The sequence below is a fragment of the Chelon labrosus genome (assembly GCF_963514085.1).
Source record: "Chelon labrosus genome assembly, chromosome: 8".
NCBI lineage: Eukaryota > Metazoa > Chordata > Actinopteri > Mugiliformes > Mugilidae > Chelon > Chelon labrosus.
This window is the reverse complement of record NC_140358.1, coordinates 27,341,344-27,362,953: the sequence shown is the minus strand read 5'-3', so window position 1 is coordinate 27,362,953 and position 21,610 is coordinate 27,341,344. Positions and strand designations below refer to the sequence as shown.

Here is a 21,610-nt window from a genome sequence, read left to right as displayed (position 1 = left end):
CTTGTTTATTCAGCACAGTGAATCATTTGTACTTATCTGTGAGGTGCAAAAGTAAGTCAGGCCCTTGTTTTCAGTATCTGCTGTCACCTTCTTGTGCAGCAACAACAATAACTAAACATTTACGGTAACTGCTGAACAGTCGTCTACAACGACTTGGAGGAATTCCGGCACATTTCTCAGTATAGAACCACTTCAGTTCTGAGATGTCGATGGGTTTCCTCGCATGACCTGCTTGCTTCAGGTCCTTCCACAGCATTTTGACTGGATTCAAGTCAGGACTTTGACTTCCAAAACAATAATCTTGTTCTTCTTTAACCCAGCTTTTGATCTTTGACGAAACTTTGTCGACATTTCAGGGGGCTGCAAATATGAAACTATAATAATTCTCTCTAAAATGTGCACAGCTGCACAATATACGTGTAGAAACCCAGAATGGCAGCTGTAAAGTTTGTGTTTCCTGCAGGTCTTGGTGAGGTTCATGTACTCCCTCAGCAAAGGCTACAGGAAGATCACCTACCACAACTGGAGGCACGGCTTCAACGTTGGACAGACCATGTTCACTCTGCTGATGGTCTCGCACAGATAAACCAACTCACTCTTCCACCTCCTTCCATCTCCCTTTGCTCCCCGAGTGCTCATCAATCCCTCACCTCCTGCTCTCAATCTTTTCTTCCTACCTCTCGGCAGTGCACCCACTCTTTCATCACTTTCCTTTTAACCGTACCGCCTCCTCCTCCTCCTCCACCTCCTCCTCCTCCTCCTCCTCCTCCTCCTTTCTCTCATTCGAGGTGATAAACTTCCCTTCGTCTCCCGTCCCCTTTTATTTCCCTCCCTTTCGTTGCCTGTGTTATCGCCTGGAATGTGCTCTACATGTGATCATGTGTGAAAGCGAGAGAAGCTGCAGAGATAATGGTCTGTAAATGAGAAGTGGCTGAACTGGTCATTAATAAGAAAACCAGTGTTGTTTATATATATGTGTGTGTGTGTGCTGCTTGCGTTTTTGCATATGTTTGTGATTATTAAGTTGGTGAATCGTGAACGCATTGCCTCTTGAGTGTATAACTGACCCCATTAATAATCAACCTGTCCGCTCTGGGATTCTCAGACAGGTGATCTGAAGCGTTACTACACAGACCTGGAGTGCATGGCCATGGTAACTGCCGGCTTCTGTCACGATATCGACCACAGAGGAACCAACAACCTCTACCAGATGAAGTAAGGGGGAGGAGGGGTGTCATTTTTATCAGGTCTGATCCCTTCACAGCTCAACCGCAGCAGTATCCGTCCTCCGTGTCCGTCCGCTCAATGAACAGACCTCAAATTGATTTGTGCTGTTGAGAGAGTAACTTTCTGAAATGCTGACCTTTGTAGATAACTTTTGAAGAAGGTAATAATTTGACTGTGTTCAATTCCCCTTTCTGATTTTTGTTATATCTATATCCTGACTTTATAGCAAAGGACAAGTCAATACATGCGTCTTATAGTAGCTCACAAGTCTTCCACAGTCTTGTCTTCTCACTAAATTCAGACAGATACATTATATCATCCATGGACAAGCCCTCTGTGACGTCACATATTCCTGAAGGTCACTGTGGCGTCATCTTGGCAATGCCTGACTCCCAGCACCTGTCGCTCAAAGCAGCCATGACCTGAATGACGAACATTCATTAATACACAGGATTAGATGTTACAATCCCTTGTGCCAAAATCCCAGGCAAAACACATTTAGAGGCCCTGTTCAACTGAGAAGCCCTAATAAACCTACAGTCATGTGATATGACGCTTAACCTACAATCCAAATGAACTAAGTAAATGCTGCTGGCTTGTATGGCCCGCTCAGCAGCAGACGCTAACTCAAACCTTGGGAAATATAAGCTAACCAAATGATACTGGTTAGCTTAACTTACAATTTAAATGAACTAAGTAAATGCTGCTAGCTTGTAGGCCCACATAGCAGCAGAGGATAATTCGAACCTTGTGAAATATAAGCTAACCTAACGCTGCTGGCTTGTATGGCCCGCTCAGCAGCTAACCATAGCTACCAAGCAACATGAAGACCTCAGGAACCTGGCCTAAACAACAGCAGTATGCAGCATGAATGAGCTTGTCATGAATGGAGATTATTTAGCTCTAAAGACCAAAACTGGTTTTGGTTTTTGTCTGTGGAGTTGGACATTTTAACATGGAGGTCAATGGGGATTGACTCACTTTTGGAGCTAGACTCTAGTGGCCATCAAAGGAACTGCATTATTTGGCACTTTGCTTAATTGAAGGCCATGTGTGTCATTTGTATCACACATTTAAAAACCGATTTATTTATAACATACGGCAGCCATGACCCCATTTCTTTACGACCATCTGTTACGTTAATTTAAACTTCTTGGAAATCAGACTTGATTTATTCCGAAGTTATTTGATCGACTCAAACTGACAGCAGTCACTCCTCCTGAGCTGACCTCAGCTCTTTAGGTGAAGGTAACGTCTCACACAGAGAACATCAATGCCTTGATATTGACCAGATACACCTCCAGCTGCTCTGCTCCACCTGCTGATGGATGAGCTAATGAGAGCTGCCATTAGCTGCGGACGCAGCAGGCCAGGCCCACCCTGGGTTTAACATGCATGATTAATCTCAGTGTAACCTCCCATCATGCTGTGTTTGTGTGTGTGTGTGTGTGTTTCCAGGTCTGGTAATCCTCTGGCGAAGCTTCATGGCTCCTCCATCTTGGAAAGACACCATCTGGAGTTTGGCAAGACTTTGCTGAGAGATGAGGTATGCTACAGATAGTCATGCTACATACATGCATGCAGGGTTGTACACATTTTACAGTAAAAATTAAAGATATGATTGTCTACCCTTTAATCTTCTGCTCCATTCACTGGAAAAATATAATTAAGGAATTATGCTACAATGTTATCTCACTGATCAGCATTATATCCCTATGTATGTGTGTCATACTGACCAAAATGATCGCAGCCTCCACTTTCATATCCTGTACTTTCGGCATCTGCATGGTTTCCTTGTTTTCTGACTTCTCTGCTTTTTCTTTCTTCTCTGCTTCAGGCCTTGAACATTTATCAGAATCTGAATCGCCGTCAACACGACACCGTCATCCACCTCATGGACATCGCCATTATCGCCACTGATCTGGCTCTTTACTTCAAGTCAGTAGAACCGAGAGAATCTTCCGCATTTCAATTGTCTCTTGGATGAATCCCTTTTGGCGTCGTTGAAATACTATATTAACCCTCTGGAGTCGACGGACGCGCCGGAGTGTCCAAATCACATGACCTGTTTGTGGTTTTCACAAGTTTTTTCTACTTGGATTTTATGTTTTTAGTTTGGTTTTAGGTCCAGTGTGTTAATACAGTATGTCAAAATGAAAAATTAACTGTCACACATGTGAGATTGTGCTGAAAAGAATGACACCAAACAAGGCGTCAAAAGTATCTGGAAAGAAGTCAAAAAAAGCAAAAAAAAACAATTATACTATAGACGTCAGAGGGTTAATCATTTTAAGACTGTTGCCATTGGGAACATCTTCTAGTCTTTCTAGGAATCAAGCATTGTTTTGTCTCTGCAGGAAGAGGACGATGTTCCAGAAGATCGTCGACCAGTCCAAGACCTACGAGAACTGGAACGATTGGACCAAATACATGATGCTGGAGACCACACGCAAAGAGATTGTCATGTAGGTCGAACGCGTAGAAACGTAGAAAGCAGGATCCAGCGGCGATGTGCAAACATGCAGATCACATCCCATCTGTGTGCTGTGTTTCCAGGGCCATGATGATGACGGCTTGTGACCTGTCTGCCATCGCCAAGCCGTGGGAGGTCCAGAGCAAGGTACGGCCCCGGCGTGATCTCTCCACACGGTCCTTTTCATTACCTCACAGCCATAGCCGGAATATGGCACTCCCAGCCGCTCGTAGTAATAAGACACTCGCTCGTACACCGGCGCCAGGAGAGGCTCAGCGAGAGGGGAGGCCGTTGATGAAGTAGGCGGAGAGTGACATTTTGTCAGCGCTGCCATTTTTCTCAGCGGCGTTCAGCGGTGGCTCCTGACGGCCTCGTGCATCAAAAGCAACCTGCTGCTTTTCATTCCCCCTCATCACCGCCTGGCAGGCTCGGCATTTTATTTCACTAAAGTACGTAATATACACATTGCCGCTGAGCCTGCACGCGCGCCGTTCGGAAGCCAACGCCGGAGGGTGATTTTTTACTTTTATTTGTCTGCGATTGACTGGGAACATACGCTTGTTTCCTGCAACACCTGCTCCGTATTCTTATTCGCATACATAAGCTGGAGACTAATGGCAGGCGGCGGGAACATCGACATTACGCCCACTACAATGGTGGCAAAAAGACGTGTTTCTGCACAAATAATTCAGTTTAGTTTGTCAAACTTTCGCAGACGGATTTGTTGTGCGAGTTCATATATATATATATTATTCTGGTCTTACACTTATTCAGGCTGTAATGAGAGGTCACAACTAGACAGAGCTTCATTTTGCAGGGTCACAAGCTAGAAATGTCAGACTACTGATCTGAAAAATGAGGTCTAGCGCTGTGCTGCTTTGGTATGCATCATTAGTTAAGACATTTGAGATGTATTTTTATTAATCTTTCCGGTTCATTCACTCCCTTTCAGTTATAAACACAACTGAATACAGAGGGCAGTCTGCTGCGGTGAACAAGGAACTGACCTTTTGGCCAGGCTGCCTCGTAGCACTGAAGAGGTTTTATACGGAACAAAGCTGGAGAAAAAAAACAACCCCTCTAGTTCTGTCTGATTAGAAGTAATGTATAATTTGCTCAGGTTGATTTAAAGCACAAGCTATGCATCCTAATTTAAAGCCATGCTGCATAATTTGTCTTTCCAATCACTGGGCGCCTCCCTTTCACCTGGGTGAACATTTTAAACATGTCTATAAGGTGTATTTTGCTCAGCCATAACTTTATTCTATAAGAACCTTTTCCCGTCAAAGTCCTTTAGTCGATGATTCTGTAGGTTGGGTTGATTTTAATGACTGTCCACCCAGCATGCCGTGCTAATTTTCTCTTTTAGCGTGCAAGAGGATAGAAAGTACATGAGGAACACTTGTCACTGGAGCTCTTTGTGCTCATAAAGTTCCAGATTTGAGCATATTATTATTGCATTTGAGGTTTAAATGTAAATGTTAGCCATGTCTTCCACTCTTAGAAGGTATTATTTCAGTTAAAATCAGTCAGAATGAATCTGCTAGTAATAATAACGAGACGTGCATAACATCGACCATCTTGTGACAATCCAGTGTTCTGCTGGGAAACTTTTGGACCTGGCATTCATTGGTGTGGATGTTACTTAGACATGTAGCACCCACCTAGACCAGATCAGGCACTCCCACCCCATAGCAATGACACTCCTTGATGGCAGCAGCCATCCCCAGCAGGATGCAACCACAAAAACTCTTCAGGTACAACTAAAAAAAAAACATGAAGAACAGCACAAGGTGTTGACCTGGCCTCCAAATTCACTAGATCCCACTAACAACATTCTGTTGATCAGACAGCATAGGACACCCTCAGAAGGCCCATGTCCATTCTCTGATGAGTCACCACAAGGGAGACCTGCACAATATTAGGAAGGTGGTCATAATGTTACGCCTGATCGGTGTATACACTTGATTTAAGAAAGAGAAGACAGATGGTTTAAAACAGTCTGAACATCTGTCCCCAAAAAGTTTCTTTGTGGACATTAATGGTTCGTTGGAGTGTCGTTCATTGGGGGAAGAATAACAGGATCAAAGCAAATGTCCTCCAATTACAGACCAGTTTTAGGGTGCACCATAGACAGATGCTTCCAACAGGAACCTAAAACCCCCCCTATGGATAAAACATCTTCAAGAAACTCTACACATCCAGTTGTCTTTGGTTCAGCTTGTTTGTCTGGATATACCATGATGCTACTCCTGGTATATTTATACATATAAATCTATACATATGCAGCATCTGTGGCATTTTACTAAAGACTCGACTGAGTTTTTGATGGAGTACAATGACTCAAAGGCTGGATATATTTAGTTGTTTGCGTCAGATGCATGTCTGCGTACAGCTAGATTTCTATTTATAGCTTTTAGCTTTTAACATGATAAACTCTTCCCCACCAGCCCTCCAGCTCAGTCATCAAATTGTTAATTACATCAGAGGTACTTTACAGCAGACTCTAATCAATCTCCTGACTCTTAACTGCATGATATATACAGTATATATATGAATGTATCAGAACATCTCGTGGAACAATCTCCGACTTGCACCATGAGTAATTGCTTAGAGAACAAGCTTTACATAATTTTAGACTTACACAACTGCTGTGCCAATTAGGACATTCCACTTTTCTGGTTTTGATTTCACCTTTGTCTGCACCTGGTGAGTCAGCTCCACATCCCACACACACACACACACACACACCGTCAGGGTATCTTATCTATCCGCAGCGTGGATCTGCTGCCCTCCTGCGAATTGTGCTTCAAAATAGTTGGATGACTAACTCTTCCCCCGAAACATGAACTCCACCCTGAATACAGCTGCCGCTAAACTGGAAAACGCTTTTTTGCTGAAGAGCGAGAGCGGATACGAGTCGACAGGGTTTTAATTTGAGCCAAGCACGAGAGTCTGTTGCAGCTCTGCTTTGGGATTTAAGTCCGTCACATTCCTGCATCCTACATATGAACTCACTCGGGGGGGTTTTTTGCATCCTGACAGACAGGCGTCTCTCAGATGTTGGTGCAGAAACAAAAGCCCGAGCTGCTCTGTTCTTCTGCTGACGTTTTAATGGACGACATTTCATCCGCTTCCCACACACAGAATATCTCTCTCTTCACCGGCTCCACCGGCCTCGTGGCAATTGTTCCCCCAAATCTGGCGCGATGACTAAGACTTTCCAAAATGAGGTTTCAATCCTGAATAAAGAATTTCCATATTATTCGTCTGATCTCGCGCTGCTCCACTTTAGGTTTGCGAGGGAAGACAAAACAGGCTTTCATCTCCTCAAGACACAAAGCGTGAAACCGACTCGCGATGGGTGAATAAGATTGGCGTTTATGGGACACTGAGAGAGCTTTATGGGATGATTTTAACTTGTGCGGGGGGATTTTCTGCTTGATGAAATGCTCCTTAAATCAGCAGCATAAAATCCTCCTCCATGAGAGTCCCCTCTCCCTCTCTCTGTGCAGTTGAAAATTGTCTGAATCCAGCTTCTCAGATGTAAAGATTTGTTGGTTTTCTCTTTTTCCTATGCTGTTTTTTCTGTTCTTCTAAGACATTACTTATTTTGTTTTATTTGCTTGGTTCACCCTCTAGGTGGCGCTGTCCGTGGCCGCAGAGTTCTGGGAGCAGGGAGACTTGGAGAGGACCGTCCTGGAGCAGCAGCCCATTGTAAGAACTCAATGTCAGGACTGAGGAATGTGTTGAAGGAGGAGGTCGATAGACTAATGGGTGTATGAAGTCTCCCTGAGCAAAGATGCTGAAGGCCTCACAGAGTTCCAGTGGTGCTGCTGTTCTTTAGCATTCCCAAATAGCTATTAAAAGCCCGACCTGATTCTTTATTTGAAATACGGTGGAAACAGTTGATTATTTAGGGCAAAGGTCAAAAGGTCAAATAGGTTTTTATTGTCATTTCAACCATGTATAGCAGGCGCAGTACATTGTGAGATGAGAGAACGTTCCTCCAGGACCATGGAGCTACAGCACATGAAGACGTAGCACTAATAGGAGGTTTAGGCTTCTGCGTCAATTTGAGACCCTGAGACCCCAGACCCTACGCAGACCTTAGAACAGTGTTACCAACTCCTCAGATAGGAAAGTAGCTATTGGCTGTCCTAAGCCGCTGGAAGTCGCTAAATGATGTTCATTTGCATATTTGCCGCCTGTGAGTGCTTTGGGACGGGGGAGGGGCTCACAGCAGCACCCGCTACTTGTTGAGGACGGTAACTGCAAATATGTGCTTTCACGTCAGAGTCTCCAAGAACCCAGAAAAAGTCACAAGATTTGTCGCATTTCACAAAAAAAGTTGCCAAGAAGATTTGGGAAGTCGCTGGATTTAGCGAGAAAGTCGCCAAGTTGGCAACACTACCCTAGAACTGTAGCCTGACGTGCACCTCCCCAGAAAACCTCAACAGCTAAATATATAAGAAATATATAAGATATATATAAGAAATATATTAAAAGTAGAAATGTAACTCTGAGCATGAAGTCCCTGAGAATAAAAATAATGGTGTGAAATAGAGAAGAATAGGCTTAAATCCCAAAAAATCACGAAGCGTCACAAACAGAAATCTGAAATACAAGATTCATGAAGTGTAGTGAAGTAGTTGCTTTATATTATATCACTAGCTGTATTTTCTATTGACATATTTTGATGCATCATATAGAAAAAAAGAGGTTATGGAAACTGCAAAATTCAAAAAGAAAAGTACTGCGCTTGCTTTAAATGTTCTTGAAGAAGAGTTAAAGCGCTAAATGGGAGATGGAAACAACTTTTCTGAGTACGTTTTGACATGAAGTGTTTGTAACTGACGTCTCTTCCATATGTCACTGTCATATAGCTGCATGCATTAGAATAATGGCAGGTCTTTATCTCCAGATATAATAATTACTATCTGACATGAAAGAAGAATTAGAGCTTTCACAATTAAAAGAAATTCCTGAGAAACTTTTTTATATTTTTATCTAATTTTAATTATTTTGGCCCGTAAGCTTTTCTTCTTCCATGCAATTGTGGAATCTGAAGGTAGACAAGCTCACACGTTTGACTTTTGACCTTTTGATCATTAGCCTGAGCTGAACTTTAAATTCAGAGTCTCCATGATTAGATATATTTTATAAAATCACTATAATCTCGAAAAATGCGAACATTATTCTTTAGGTTGATTGAACTAATCATGCACATTTAAAAGCCTGCAATCTGCAAGAAGCTGTCACATTCAATCACTTCAGTTCATTTAAATTAGAGGGTTGTAATTTTGCGTACCTGGATTTGTCTTTTTCTTTCACATTTACTTCCATGGATTTATTTTAGTTTACATTTTGAGTGGAGAGGAGAAAGAGGAGTTGGTGGGCGGACGGGAATCATGTGAACTGAGGCGGCGCAGGACTTTCCACGGGGGCTTCAGTTTAGGATGGAGAGCGGCTAGGACAGGATGAGGAAGGAGGCAGAGACAAGAGACAGAGACCCAGTTGTGAAGACGAAATGAAAAGACAGATTTAGTTCCCCGTGGCGGCGGTGTTGAGCAATGTGCGAGCCGATATGTGGAGCAGCGATACAGAAAGAGCGGTCGCCGTGGCCCCAACCCAGCCGACCGTTCCCTCCCCTCTCTCCCCTCTCTCCTCCCTGCCCCCGTGTCTCTCTCCTCGCTCTGCTTCGTTCCCTCGTGTCCTTGAGACACTCCAAGTGCGAGGAGCGCCGTCCCACTCGCTCTCACCTCTCAGTGCTCTGAATTTAATAGCGTCCGTGTCAGTGGGGAAAACTTTTCATTTTGATCAGTTTGTGTTTTCCCAGCAGTGGGTTCTGTGACTCACTGTGGTCTGACAAGACTGCAGAAGTTCTCGAGCAGTTTTTTTTTTTTTTTTTTCAGGAAACGTAGGTGGGCAATTTTGCCAGCAATTACAGCCAGTGTGATTTTTTTATTTATTTAGTTTGCTGCTCGCACTCTAGACCTCCTTATACAAACAGTTTTAAAAGACACGGTTTGGATTCAGGTTCTTATTGGATTCTTCATGATACATCTAGATAGACAGATAGATAGATCATCAATGAACACAGTCCAGTTGGTTCCTCACAGGAAGGCGTTGTAGAGTCTTATGTCCTGAGGGACAAACGTCCTCCTCAACCTGTCCATGGAGCAGGACAGAGACAGCAGCCTGGAGCATAATTTTGTCTACACACATTTTGTAGGAAGGGGAGGTTCAGCCTGGCCCCCAGGCTACAAAAGGGTAGTTAATCGATTTATATATTTAATCGAGATTAATCGCATCATCATCCATAGTTTATATGCGATTAATCGTACATTATTTAAATTCACTTTTGTTTTTAGTGCTCATTCCTCAATTCAACAATCCAACATGATGACAAATATAGTGCAGAAGATTTTCTACAATAAAAAAATTATTCGTCTTTGTTGCAAACTATCCAATGTAGTCTGTCTTTGGAAAGGGCTCTCTATATTGGCCAGCAAGTGGTATTTGAGACTCAACGTACTCCAGATGTAACTCAGTCGACATTAAATGTGAAGAACTTTAGTCGAGACAACCAACTCAACTGGAAAGTTAATCTAAAGCTGTTTAGCGTGGCTTTAAAGGAGCTATTTTTAATCCAAAAAGTTTCTTTCTACTTTCTTACTGCAGTACTTCTGAAACTACAGGCCGAGGGTCAAAACACTGAACGCTTGTGCATTAATCATGTTTGCAGCCCTGGTGCAAACACAAAGACGTGTTGTTCCAGTAGAAATGTCTGGCCGTGTTTTAACCACGTTTCTCTCCTGCAGCCCATGATGGACAGAAACAAAGCGGCCGACCTGCCGAAGCTTCAGTGTGGTTTCATCGACTTCGTCTGCGCTTTTGTGTACAAGGTCAGACATCACACCCCTCCAACACCCACGAGTGATTCCCTTTAATGTACTCGAGCCTGACTCTAATAAAAATCTGCAACTGGCTGAACTGTGGGTATATTAAATACCATCACCTGGGACTTGGTGGCATTTTAACTTGTTATTGACCAGCTTTATTTCAGCAAGGTTCAGGTGTACGTCGTGATTATTACATAATTAACTTTGTTGGTGCTATCTGTGTTCCATAATTCACTGAATGGAGCAGTTTGGTTGTAACAAAGCTGTGTTCATTTGACGCGATTTGACTGGCGGTGTCGACTCTCCTCTCCGCTCCCAGGAGTTCAGCCGGTTCCACGTGGAGATCACCCCCATGCTGGATCGCCTGTTGAACAACAGGAAGGAGTGGAACGCCCTGAAAGAGGAGCACGAGGCCAAAATGGCCGCCCTTGAGGAAGCTAAGAAAGCCAAGGAGGAAGCGGCTCAGAACGCTGTGGCGGCCAAACAAGGTAGGAGACTCCTGAATGTACAGATACAGACACATTTAATGCATCGTATTTGACACATGATTTTCCGAGACCTTTGCACCACCCACAAAATGTAGGAATGAAAAACCTATTGTATACACTTTAATACTTCTAATTACCCCCTGGTGGATTTATCCATCCACTACAGACAATATCAGGCTTTTGGCAGCCATTTCCAAAATGGTTTCCATTTTTTTTTCCTGCGTAATGTTTTGCCTAACTTCAGATTCTAATTTTCAGAAGGTTATGGTAAGAGTAAGATTTATGTTGTTAATAATATTTCACTGTGACTATTGACTTCATTGAAGCAAACTTTAATTAGTGCATACTTTATACGTGGAGTTATTGTAAAATTGTGTCGGATACACAATAATTCACCTTTACTACATTATTGCATTTTGCTCCCAATGTCTCTGATTTAATTAAACTGATTATTTAAAATGTCATCTTAAAGTGTGCCTTAATTTTTTCATTACTAGTGGAATTTCTAGGCATTTATGTGCGGCTCAGTTGGTGATAATTGTCTTTTGTCGTCCTCAGTTTTCAGTAACACGGTTAAAGGACAGTCATAACCTGTGTAATATATATTTAATCTATGTATGCAGAGATGAAATTAAGAGTACACAGACATTTGTTTTTCAGTGCATCTTTGGCTGAGCAAAGACCGACACTGTTGTTTCCCAGGAAAACGCAAAATAAAAATAAATAAATAATAATAAAAAATAAATAAATAAAATAAAATAAACCAAAAGAAATATAATGAGCAGTTTTGTGTTTTTTGTTCTGGTAAAATAAAATGCCAGATGTATAAAATAATAATAATAATAATAAAAAAATATATATGTAGCAAAAGTCAATGTGGAAATGTTTTTTTTATTTTATTTTTATAATTTTTCTAAATGTTTCTTATTTTTTTTATATATATATATTTAATTTTATATTATTATGTTTAAAGTCTTAAAAAAATCAGACTATTATTTCATATGTCAGGCTTCACGGTGCCAGGTTGGAGGTACATTTGAGTATGTTATGCCTCAACTGAGTCACAAATGGAAATAAACTGGTGTCGAAACTGCAACAAAAGTCCCTAATGCATTTTCATCGATTCCCTCTGAATGATAAAATTAACTCGTCCTTTCCCTCTCTTTGCTTCCTTACTTCCTCCTGCAGCGAGTGCTTCCGAGTCCGGGTCAAAGACTTGTATTCTCAGCTAGACATGCTGCAGTGCTACCACATCGCTTGCTACATGGCTGCGGATCCTTCCATTCTTTGGTGGTATTCTGAGCTTACACCTGAGAGATCTAATCAACTCAGGGGTCATTTCTCGCTGCACGTACTTCTGCTGCTGCAATTATTGAAATCTGACTTGTGTAACTTTATTCTGTTTCCTCCTGTGCTGCTTTCTCTGCTCATCCTTTGATTTTTTTTTGTGTGTGTTTCTCATTAGCTGCTCTGGGCTTCGTTGTGTGTTCAGGTGTAAAATGAAACATTTGTCAGTCTAGTCAGTTACCAAAGAGCGTTAACATGCAGCAAGCTACTTTTTACTCAAATTCCAACCAGGAAATACTGAGCTTGAAGCAAGCCGTTCAAATACACCAGTTAATTCAGTACATCCCTACACTGGAAGTCTCTTTAAAACAATCATAATGCCGTTTTGGCATCAACTAAAAACCCGCACGGTTTCTCTCTTCAGTTCATTTCTTTATGACTCGAAGGGAAAAAGCCTCAACCCTGTCTAATACCGTTCCAAGTCTGTAAATCAAATGTCAACAATCATTTTGTATTATTTACACGTCTTGTGACATTTGCCGCGTTGACATGTTTGTCCCAGCTTGTTTGCCTACACGCTGTCAACTAGTCAGAGCAGTCACTTTGTAATGCAAATAATGCAGATCCAAATAAACTGAGAACATTTGCTCATAAAATAGAGGCACGCTGGAAATATCTCACATATAATGTTTGTACAATGAGTTACCAGAGGTTTGTTTCTGCTTTGCAACATCTATTTTGCTGTCCTCTGTACATTAAAGTCTATCCAATGACACCAAGTTGTTTGGAGCCTTCCTACATTTACATACCACCTAACGGCTTGTGCAGAAAGCTTGCAGATTTGCACAGTAAACATATATGATCTTATAGTTTCTTTTGGAAAAAACAGAGAGTTGGTTCTTGGGCACTGTGTAGATATTAGTATGTTATGATGTAAGCAACTCAAGGAGAAGGACCCAGGCGCAGGACTCAAGTGTTCAGGCACAAGGACAGAACTTTAATGAGTGGTGTTCAACAAAAGCTGGAGTGTAGTCCCAAAAAGAAACAAAAGGAGCTACAGGGATAGGCTGGTGAGAAAGCTGGAGCAAACAGAGAAGGTACAGGTACATTAGATAGAGCACTTTCAAAACAGACAAAACATCGATTGCTGGTTCACATGTAACCACCACGGAGGTAACTGAAGAACTGGCGACGGGTGGGAGAGTACAAAGTCCTTAAGTAGAGTTCGGCTTGATTGGACAATGAGATGCAGGTGAGATAGCGGCACAGCCCCAGCATAACACACCTGAGGCAACAAGAAGACAGCCAAACAAACACGAATACAGACCCATAGAGGGCGGCAAGTCTCCTCTTAACATAATGAAGATGTTTCGCTATTCATCCTGAATAATGGCAGTGTATGTGTTTTCACTGAGCTATGTCTCTGCTGCAGCTTACTGTAGAGTCTGGCTAACACTTCGAGACATGCAGACAGTTAACTTTAGTGAACAAACACTCATGATGAGCTTATATGCATGGGTCTTTGGATAGATAGTCCAGTTGGTTCCTCCCAGGGAGGCGTTGTAGAGTCCTATGTCCTGAGGAACAAATGACCTCCTCAACCTGTCCATGACAGCAGCCTGTCACTGAAGGAGACTCGCTGCCTGACAATGGTGTCCTGTAGAGGCTGGTTGACATTGTTCATGATGGACTGGAGTTTCTTCAAGGTCCTTCTATCTACCACCAATGTCAGGGACTCCAGCTCTGTCCCTGCCACAGAGTCCTCCTTCTGGATCAGCTTGTCCAGCCGTGAGGTTTCCTTCTTCTTAGTGCTGCCTCCCCAGGACACCACAGCATAGAAGAGGACACTGGCAACGATAGTCTGGTAGAACATGTCCAGCAGCTTCCTGCAGATATTAAACAACCTGAGGAATTAGAGACGGCTCTGACCTTTGTTATATACTGAGTCTTTGTTAGCCCACCAGTCCAGTTTGTGATCCAGATGTAGACCCTGATACTTATAGGTCTGAACCACCTCTACACACTCCCCGTTGATGGTTACAGGCTGCAGGTGAGGCCTGGACCTCCGGAAATCCACTACCTTCTCCTTGGTTTTAGCTACATCGACCTGAAGATGGTTCGCTCCGCACCAGATTCTTGTACTCCTGCTCTTGTCCATCCCTGATACACCCCACTATTGCAGTGTCATCTGAGAACTTCTTCATGTGACATGACTGTGTGATGCACTTGAAGTAGAAATAAGTATTTAACTCACAGCAAGAAGGTCCCACCGGCCGTCAGTTCGCATGTTCTCCCTGTGTCTGCATGGGTTTTCTCCCGGTACTCCGGCTTCCTCCCACCGTCCAAAGACACACTCATTAGATTAATTGGCGAATGGTTGTTTGTCTCTTTGTGTTAGCCCTGCGATGGACTGGCGACCTGTCCAGGGTGTACCCAGCCTCTCGCCAAATGACAGCTGGGATAGGCTCCAGCCCCCGCCGCAACACTCCAGAGGACAAGCGGTAATGGAAAACGAATGAATGAATGGATGTCCTTCTGCTCATCTATTTCTGCGTGGCTTCATTTCTCTGCCCAGGGAACAAGTTTCGGCATGAAGCACTCTTGTTTGTGTGTATATATGATAAAGTGTTTCTGCAGCAATTTCAGTCAGCACTTTAGTCAGCATTTCATCTCCGAGACCCAGACTCGTTACGCTCGCCCCCGAAACTTTGTTGGACTCTCATTTAATTTCCGAGAGAATCTGTTTGGGAAAGTTTTGCACTCTTTTCAACCCATGAGGATTTACAGCCCAGCAAGCGTTTGACTGACAGCCACGGGAGAGCTGGTCAAGTATTTTTTTCAGGCGTCAATCTCATCCCTGAGGAAAAGGCCAAAAAGCAAAATCACTGCTTCCCAAAACCCAATTTTTTGGGTTTCTATTAGAAAATAGTTTACTGGGTAAACTGCATTGAAGTTTGATATTTTGCCGATGTGTTTTGATGTATTTTTTGACCCAGAAATGACCAGTTGTGTGTTTACCGACAGTAGCTCACCCTGAGCACAAAGGACAGACCCAACTGTGGGAAATTATAGAGGAAAACAAATCCTGGCAGCGCTCAAAATCCAACCCCAGCTCAGGACTTTTATGGTAAAGTCATCGACATTCCAACCAAACATGACAAAAATAAGTTAAAATTAAAACAGCTGGTTTGACTTAAACTCCAACCACAACATTTGTCCTTAGTTTTTACGTTCAAGGCACAAGGTTCTGTTACAAACATGTCGGTTTCTTCCACAGTTAAGCATGCAAATATCTAATGAGGAGTAAACATGTTGAGTCTTGGTGTACGAGAGGAACCAGGAAGCTGGGAATGGTCTGCAGCAACAATCAGGACCGCTGCAGGACGCATGCACGAAACGCAACTTGCACAACAGCTATTGAAATCTGACTTGTTCAGCTTTATTCTGTTTCCTTCTGCGCTGCCTTCTCTGCTCATGCTTTGATTTTTGTGGTTCTCATTAGTTGCTCTGGGGCCTCTTTGTGTGTTCAGGTGTGAAATGAAACATTTGTTAGTCAGTTACCAACAAGCGTTAACATGCAGCAAACTACTTTTCTTTTAAATTCAAATTCAAACCTGTAAGACGGGAAACATTTTGTGGCAAAATCATTGACTTTCAGATAACCAGACATGACAAAAACAAATTCAAATTAAAACAGCTGGTTTGAATTAAACCACATGTCATTCCCCCCCACCCCCACAGATCATCATGCAGATATATAATGAGGAGTGAACACGTTGGATCTAGGTGTATTAGAGGATCCAGGAAGCTGAGGATGGTCTGCAGAAACATTCAGGACCGCTGCAGGAAGCATGCATTAAATACAACTTACACAACAGCTGACAATGTATAAATATCTGCCAGCTGCACTTTCCATTTGCATGTGCTTGCGTGTGCACACTTTGGTTAATTCGCCCACCTAGAGCCCTACATAATACAGTTACAAAACGCAACATGACGCCAGAGCTGGGATAATGAAAACTGATTGCCATTGGAGGACTCCACAGGGTGAGGGCAGGGCATGAGCTAAATTCATCACCGCCCATCCCTCCCTTCCTCCTTCCCTCCCTCCCTCGCACGCTATGGTTTAATAATAATAGCTCGGATAGATAATCTAGAGTGTGTCGTCACCGGTGTATGACGTAAGTCTCCATGACGTAAGGGCATGCAAGACGCTCAAAGGATTGCCGTATACGGTGGTGGTGATCAGTGGAGCTTGTAAAGCTTGGCTCTGACGCAGGGACAACCCGTGACTGCAGACAGAGAGAGAGAGAGAGGGGGAGAGAGAGGGAGAGGGAGAGAGCAGCAGCTGCAGTACACCCAGTGAGCCTGCAGGAAGGGAGCTTTAGCCTCATTCTTGCAGTGTTTGGGGGGCAGTCGTGACTGCGGAGCTGCCAGCCTGCAAGCCACAGCAGAGAGAGAACGATGCAGGACTATTTATAGGGCGACCGTGCATGGAGCGGCTGCAGTTTCTAAGCAGACGGAGACAAGTTTGCTCAGACCTTCTCGCTACAGAAATGCATTTCTGGATGCACCGTTGCATTTATTGCTTTGGACCTTTAGCCGACGCTCTGATCACCCAGTAACCCGTAACAATTCGGACAGCTGATAAGCTGCGAGCATGCAAAGTCTCTGACAGATGTAGCCGGAGGTGCAATGAGTTGTCATGAGTTAAATTTGATGGTAAACCTCTCAAGGTCCAGTTTCTCCCTTTCACTGTTTGACATATTCGTCATATCAATTACAATTACACTTTATTTCTATAGTTTATTAGGATTCAAATTGTCTAAAGAGGCTTTACAGAACCCAAAGCCTAAAATCCCCAGAGCAAACACAAAGGCACTGCTAGCAAAGACAAACTCCACTTCTAACAAGAGGAAACCTTCAGCAGAACCTTAAGCCCGTGTGCTTGAGGCCGGCCGGGTTGGAAACCACAGACGGTAGAAAATATGGTCTCCACTTCCTTGCATTGGTCAAATTGAAGCTAGTATCTCGGGGATTGCAAGCTTGGAGCCAGAGTCTGAGCAGTACTGTCTGAATGTGGGGCCACATCATCGATGACCCACTTCCTCTAGACTCAGTGGCGTATTCGCTTAATTAATAATTTTTTTCCTAAACCCAACGTCTCAAACAGGACCGCTTCATGGAACGGTTGTCAATAGCAACTGTCCATCATCGTGATGTCACATCCTGATTTTATAGCGTCAAATAACCAACAAATTGACACTTGAACATACATCAGTATTATATTAACCACCTAAAATGACAGAAATCATCTCTGAAAAAATAAAGAAAGAAATAAAATTGACATGTACTCAAGTCCACTAACACGGAGGAGGTGGAGCTTATGACCTATACTGCAGCCAGACACCAGGGGGAGCTCTGCATGCTTTGGCTTCACTTTTGAAGAGGTGTCATGGTGTCCACATTTTTTACAGTCTATGTTTGAAACGCAGAAAACCGAGGGATGAGGGACTGAATGCACCAGAATGCACGATACGAACTGATGGCTGATACATGGGGGCTTGATAATGAATAAATAAGATGGATGGATAGAGACGCATTTAAAGTTAGCTGTAGGAAAAACTTTGCTCACAAAGTTCCCGTCATTAGAATAAACTGAGAGTAATGATGGTCTTTATATTGCGGGGGAGTTGGCTGCCATAATGTATGAATATATGAGGTATCATGGGCAGATCAGAGAATTATGCATAACACTTAGGTAGGAATGGATGACTGTGAGCAATGAACACTGGGCAGGTGAGTTGTGCCAGGATGAGAAACACTCAAAGGAAGATGGAGGGGAGGTGGAGAGATACAGGAATGAACTTGCAATAGTAGAACATGAATGCAGGAGAATCAGAAAATGAAGCCGAACATATTTGGAAATGTTTGGAGCCCAATTGGACTTTAAAATAAAATTACCAGAGATGTTTTCTCTTAATTTATTCAGTTCATATTTCATAACGCATAATGACTGTAGGTTTGAAATGACATGCTGCATCCTGCCGTTGACTAGTCCAGGTATCTGATATCTTCTTGTTGGTTGGTAGCTGGCCAGCTGGCTGCTGGCCTGCTGGTCGGTTCTTCAGCTGGACTCGGCCTCTAAATGTGTTTTGCCTGGGATCTCGGCACAAGGCATTGTAACATCTTATCCTGTGTATTAATGACTCTGATTAACCAACCGAAATATGAGTCACTAATAAAGATGTGAAACAAAGAAAAGTGATATACAATCACAGTCATTGAAGTTCCTGCATTTGGAGATTAATCAGCTAATCTCCACAGCGTTTGACACTGCGCAACGATTTGTGCCTCTTAAATCTAAAGAGGACATAATCTCCGCCGACGTGCGACACGACTGTAGAGATAGGTGGATTTTATTTTTTTCCTGTTTTCCAAGACAAAAGGAATGAGACAGCGGACATGTGGCCTCTGGAGGACAGTGACGCAACCTTTTTTTTTTTTTTATGTCTCATGTCTTCCCTCACCTTTCCTTAATGCATGCTGAAAAGCGAGCAAAATTGTTTGAGTCGCGGCAGGTGTGATGTGCGTGGCCGCCCGGATCAACGTGTCTCTTGAGGACAGTTAAGAGGCTTATCCGGCAACTCGAGCAATATGCAGGATTTGTGCGGAAACCAACCGTATCACAAGATGCAACACACTGAATTTGGCTGCATCTGCTCGGTGATATAACAGCTCTGTTGTTTGAATCAGTTGTTTTGCGCCTCGGGGTCAAAATCCCCTGACGTGCTGTGGGTTGTTGTTGAACTAATATCATTTATTGACTGACAAAAAATGACGATATCCTCTTCGAGGGCAAAGGCACGCATTCAGAAATCTGTTCAAGAATAGACTCGGATTAAAAAGTCTTTCCGTGTGGAGCATTTTAATTGGAGAATGTTCTTCTGCCCTGTTAGCTCTCTTAAATTATAGGTTATATTAACTGTGAAGAAAGATTAACCATAAAATATACTCCAGTTGCTCCACATATAATGAAATGAAACTACTTTTATTCTCCCTCTTCTCCCATAATCAAAGCTACTCAGGCTAATTTTGAAAAATGCTGCAAATGCTGTTTTCTCTGAAAGGCTAAAAGTTAGGTTGATGATGAATGGTTGTAAATATGTTTTACGGTTAAAATTAATACAAAGCAGCAGATTTATAGAAGACAAATATGATGTAGGATTATTAAATTCCCAAGTAGTGGACCCTAAACTCATTTATCTACGCTAGCAAAGAAACCATTTATCCTGAGGCAGATGCGGAGGCTTTACTCTAAGGATATGTCTTTGCTCAGAAGAATACAATGCACCTGGATGTTCTCCTAGAGTTTTCTCCATGTCCACATTAAAATGACTCCTTTCACATACATCCTGAAAGTAGACAAAGAGAACCCAACTGATGACATGAAACAGGAACGGCCGAGTCAAAGTCCTGACCTTAATCCAATAGAAATGTTGTGGAAGGACCTGAAGCAAGCAGCTCATGTAAAGAAAAACCCACCAACATCTCAGAACTGTAGTGGTTCTGTTCTCAGGAATGGGCTAAAATTCCTCCAAGCTGCTGCAGACGACCTATCAGCAGTTTGGAGGAAACATTTAGTTGATGGTATTGCTGCACAGTGAGGTCACAGCAGATACTGAAGACAAGGGCTTACATTGTTTTTGCAACTGACAGATATGATGATTGGTTTTCTTGAATAAATAAATGTACAAGTCCAATATTTTTGTTTCTCGTGTCTTTTGGGGTTTTATTGTTTGTTTTAAGGACTTTTGAGCTCACTGTATGTTTGGATGATCATTTTAGCTATAATAATATACACAGATCAGCCACAACATTATGACCGCTGACAGGAGAAGTAAATTACACTGACCATCTTGTGACAACTCAGTGTTCTGCTGGGAAACTTCTGGACCTGGCATTCATTGGTGTGGATGTTACTTAGACATGTAGCACCCACCTAGACCAGACCAGGCACCCCCCACCCCATAGCAATGACACTCCTTGATGGCAGCAGCCATCCCCAGCAGGATGCAGCCTGACACAGGCACACACACAAAAATGTTTTAGGAACACCTCAACAGCACAAGGTGTTGACCTGGCCTCCAAATTCACTCGATCCCAAACTGATCAAGTATCTGTGGGATGATCCACAGAGGCCCCTCCCCTCAAAGGCCCCCCACTAACAACATTCTGTTGCCAGACACCACAGGACACCCTCAGAAGGCCCATGCCCATTCTCTGATGAGTCACAATATTGCATAGTCACCTACACAGTATTAAGAAGGTGGTCATAATGTTATGCCTGATTGGTGTATGCAAGTTACAGATACTGTATAAAATAAATATGGGCTTATAGAGCCAACTCCGAACTTTAATTTGAGGCTATCACAAATGAGCCCCTGAACATAGGGACTAGACTAAAGCTAAAGCTAAGACAGCACTATAAACCCTACATTCATTCTATAATTGTAACTAAAGTACAGTATATTGCAGGTTACATGGATGACCATGTGCACCAGTCATATTTGTCACCTCTTTGGGACTATTTTTAGTCTGCCAAGTTTCCCAAATGTCAAAAATTGAGGGACAATAAACCAATGAAGATCCATAAAAATAGGAATGTGATGCCCAAACATCGGCAACCCATGCTAAAAAAAGAAAACAAACTAACAGATTGATAGAATTACTTAGGTTAAATGGGGACAAATAAATATCAGCGTCTGAGCTGAGGAAAGCCTGAAAACGTACAAGCAAACAAATGTGCTCCCCGTCCAGGCCAGTGTATGATACTAAATAAATGTTTGTTTATTCATTTTTATCTAAACTATGATATAAATTTGATCATATTTTCCACATCAGCCATGGGAGACCGTGAGATATTAAGTTATGAGGTTTATGTTTGGCAGCCGCGCCTCCGTCCCGGTGTCCCCTGTCAGAGACGAGATGAAGCTCATGAGGATGACAGTGTGAGTCCAATAATTCTGCACTGCACTGCAGAGCCGCGCTGTTTGCTGCAGTCACGACTGCCCCACAGAAACAACCAAACAGAGGACAGCGGGACAGGAAATGGCTGACAGGATGATTTCTAATCGTCGGCTTTCTCCTCTCGCTTTGGGGTGTACAATTAATCATCACAGCAGAAAAAAAATAAATAAAAATGGCTGTATTAAAGACCGAAAAGTGTC

At 42.8% G+C, this 21,610-nt stretch overlaps 1 protein-coding gene across 3 annotated transcripts in view; it reads left to right on the top strand.

Moving 5' to 3' along the window:
- pde6a (phosphodiesterase 6A, cGMP-specific, rod, alpha) overlaps nt 1-12,729 on the top strand; it is a gene marked incomplete at its 5' end in the record, with an annotated part of 31,758 nt that extends 19,029 nt beyond the window's left edge. For 2 of the 3 annotated variants that reach the window (XM_084550597.1, XM_084550599.1), the window contains 9 exons: nt 464-571; nt 1,106-1,215; nt 2,686-2,773; nt 3,065-3,165; nt 3,585-3,692; nt 3,784-3,847; nt 7,343-7,417; nt 10,525-10,608; nt 10,925-11,323. In XM_084550597.1, coding sequence (XP_084406723.1) covers nt 464-571; nt 1,106-1,215; nt 2,686-2,773; nt 3,065-3,165; nt 3,585-3,692; nt 3,784-3,847; nt 7,343-7,417; nt 10,525-10,608; nt 10,925-11,146 — 960 coding nt within the window. In that variant the 3' untranslated portion in view covers nt 11,147-11,323. Of the gene's footprint in view, nt 1-463; nt 572-1,105; nt 1,216-2,685; nt 2,774-3,064; nt 3,166-3,584; nt 3,693-3,783; nt 3,848-7,342; nt 7,418-10,524; nt 10,609-10,924; nt 11,324-12,281 lie in introns of those variants that run through there. The other variant, XM_084550598.1, reaches the window with a different exon arrangement.
- Between the last annotated feature and the right edge of the window lie 8,881 nt (nt 12,730-21,610).